This window comes from Montipora capricornis, chromosome 3 (assembly GCF_036669925.1).
Source record: "Montipora capricornis isolate CH-2021 chromosome 3, ASM3666992v2, whole genome shotgun sequence".
NCBI lineage: Eukaryota > Metazoa > Cnidaria > Anthozoa > Scleractinia > Acroporidae > Montipora > Montipora capricornis.
This window is the reverse complement of record NC_090885.1, coordinates 67792104-67794603: the sequence shown is the minus strand read 5'-3', so window position 1 is coordinate 67794603 and position 2500 is coordinate 67792104. Positions and strand designations below refer to the sequence as shown.

The 2500-nt window shown below is 38.8% G+C and overlaps 1 protein-coding gene across 1 annotated transcript in view; it reads right to left on the bottom strand.

The window, feature by feature from the left end:
- LOC138041005 (protein D2-like) overlaps positions 1-2394 on the bottom strand; it is a 5261-nt gene extending 2867 nt beyond the window's left edge. The window contains exons 1-2 of the mRNA XM_068886767.1: positions 2145-2394; positions 1-22 (exon numbers count right to left, since the gene is read on the bottom strand). The exon at positions 1-22 is cut by the window's left edge and continues 83 nt beyond it. Of these exons, the coding sequence (XP_068742868.1) occupies positions 1-22; positions 2145-2384 (262 nt within the window). The 5' untranslated portion in view covers positions 2385-2394. The remainder of the gene's footprint in view (positions 23-2144) is intronic.
- Between the last annotated feature and the right edge of the window lie 106 nt (positions 2395-2500).

Sequence of the window (2500 nt, the reverse complement as noted above, 5' to 3'; positions counted from 1 at the left end):
TCAGGTATTTCTCTGATTCATCCTTAAGTGAAAATAAAATAATATGAAAAAGGTGAGGAAGCAACCTCGTTTCCAGGGTCTCCATTGTCGTTGTCGACAAAGACCCTCGGAACAAGGTTGGGTGAGGATTCTGAGGTCTGTTGTGCTAATTAACCTTTTGAGACTCCTGAACCCCCACCCCCAATCGACGAGTGAAATCTACCGTTGTTTGGCAAAGTAAAATCTCTAAAGTTTCACTCCCAGGAGTCAATGGTTTTCAAATTTAACCGGCACCACAAACTCTTTGTCAAAACGATGCGCTTTTTTGTTCCCACACTGATTCTTTCAGGGAAAAAAAGCACCAACACATTATTAACACCCCGTTGCTTCATACTGGACCACTTTTGAAGAAATTGCAATCCATACGAATGGATTTGAGGGGGTTCTGCTTTGTTTTCCATCCCAGGAGAAAACTTCTAAGTTTGCACTGATCATTTTTTTCCATTTTCCTGGCTGGTCGCTCCAATTTCACAGCAGCCTTTCACTCTTCCTGCATGCTGTCTGAATTATTATTAAACCCTTCATGAAGTTGCTTCCTGAAGTAAAAGGACGTTTAAAGGCAAAATAGAAATTGTCAAAGGGATATTGTTTTTCAAAGGTCTAGAGGGAAGGAGAGACAAAGTAACTTTTAAATAAAAACATTTCAATTTGCGGACATGTTTTGGCAGAAACGCCTGCCTTCTTCACTGGAGCTGCAGCAACCCTTGGGGATAGGAAGTTACACATATTACAGAGGTTTAGCACAGCGTTTGCATCAAACAGCAGACGGTGGCTTACTACTTGTCACACATTTTTTTCTATTCAAACTTTTCTCTTTCTGACCTTTTTGAGAAGTTGCTTAATATTTGCAGCTCATAAGAAAAAATTAAGCTTAATCAAACAACTTTTTATTTTTGCCATAACTGAACTTTCATCCTCAGATTGCCATATGCTCTGAATGCGAGGCTAAACTCTGTTAGATTCCACGTTGCTGTGCGTCGGTTCGAGGCTGACCGAAGTTGAAGGCAATCCAAAGGCTCATTTTCCTTTAGCTTCTACCAAAACTTACCGCAGGGGTGGGCGCTACTCCAATTTTGTCACATGCACAACTTGTCCCCAGTAATACTTTTATTCATTTTACCCACCACGAATGGATGGAAAGCTGAGTGAACTTTGGAGCACACAAGCTGGAATTTTAACTCTGAGCACTGAAATGCAGTCTGCAAGTGATACCCACTACATTATGCATGCTCCTTATAGATCACAGATAATGTCAAAATGTGGTAAGAACAAAAAAGTAGCGCACAAGGAAAAAGCTGAGTGTGTCACTGATTTGATTTTCTTACCACATTTTGACATGTTGTGTGATCTATCACTGAACAGGTGCTAGGCAACATCCTCGGAATCATTTCTTACTTTATAAAAAGAACTTAAAGGTTTTTTTTTTCATGATGATGCCCGCCATATGCATTTGTTCTCTAATAGATCATAGGTGAAGACCAATCAAAATGCATGCATTATTGAACTTATTATATACAAAGTGGCTATTTGTATAGGACCTATACACCAAACTGTTCATACGGGAGTCTTCTTAGAATGATTATTACAAGTTCAATAGCACTCAGTCTAATTCCTCGTCTTTAATGCTCTTATACACAGTTAAGCTATCAAACAACTGCATTGATGCCTGTTTAATTTCACAAAATACCACCTTAAGCTAATGTCATCGGCCATCTGACCTGCCTTTTGTTTCTCGCATTTAAGTCTAAGCACCTATTTTAAAACAATTAGCTTTCAATAACTCACTGCATGGCTATGTGTGTCGTTCAAGGTTAGGTTTAGAACATGTAATAATCATTCTAAGAAGACTCCTGTGTCAATAGCGAATATAGGTCGGTGTACAGGTTCACTACGAATAGCCACTGCCTATTATTTTATCTACCATAGTAAACAAAAGGATTTAATTCATTAATTCATTAATTAATTATAATAATCACTGTAATAATTAATCGAAAAACTCAAGAATCCACAAAAAAAAGAACACCATCTTGGACCAAGGAAAACGAAGAAGGTGCTCTAGTAACTATACGTTTTATGAAAAAGTTAATCGAGACTTTCAAGTTTACCGCTTTTTTGTAAGCAACCGTCGGGGCTTGTGTGTTAACTTGGTCTAACGGCACCTCCTGCCCACAATCAAAATAATAGTCTCCAAAATGGACACTTAAGTTGTCAAAACCGCCACATTCTTCATCAGTCAAAGACGTTCGGTCATCACTAAAGGACCTATAGCCATTTAAGCCGTGAAAGCCGTGAAATGGCAAGAGACAAAATGCGAAGAGACGTATGCATATGTGACTAGGCGCCATCTTGACAACAGTAGTCACGTGACACACAAAAGGGGTGGTTAAGGGGCGTGATCTTAAGGACGTTCGCGCGAAAATTTTTTAACATTGATTTTTTTCTGAAACTTTTAGCACTGTAA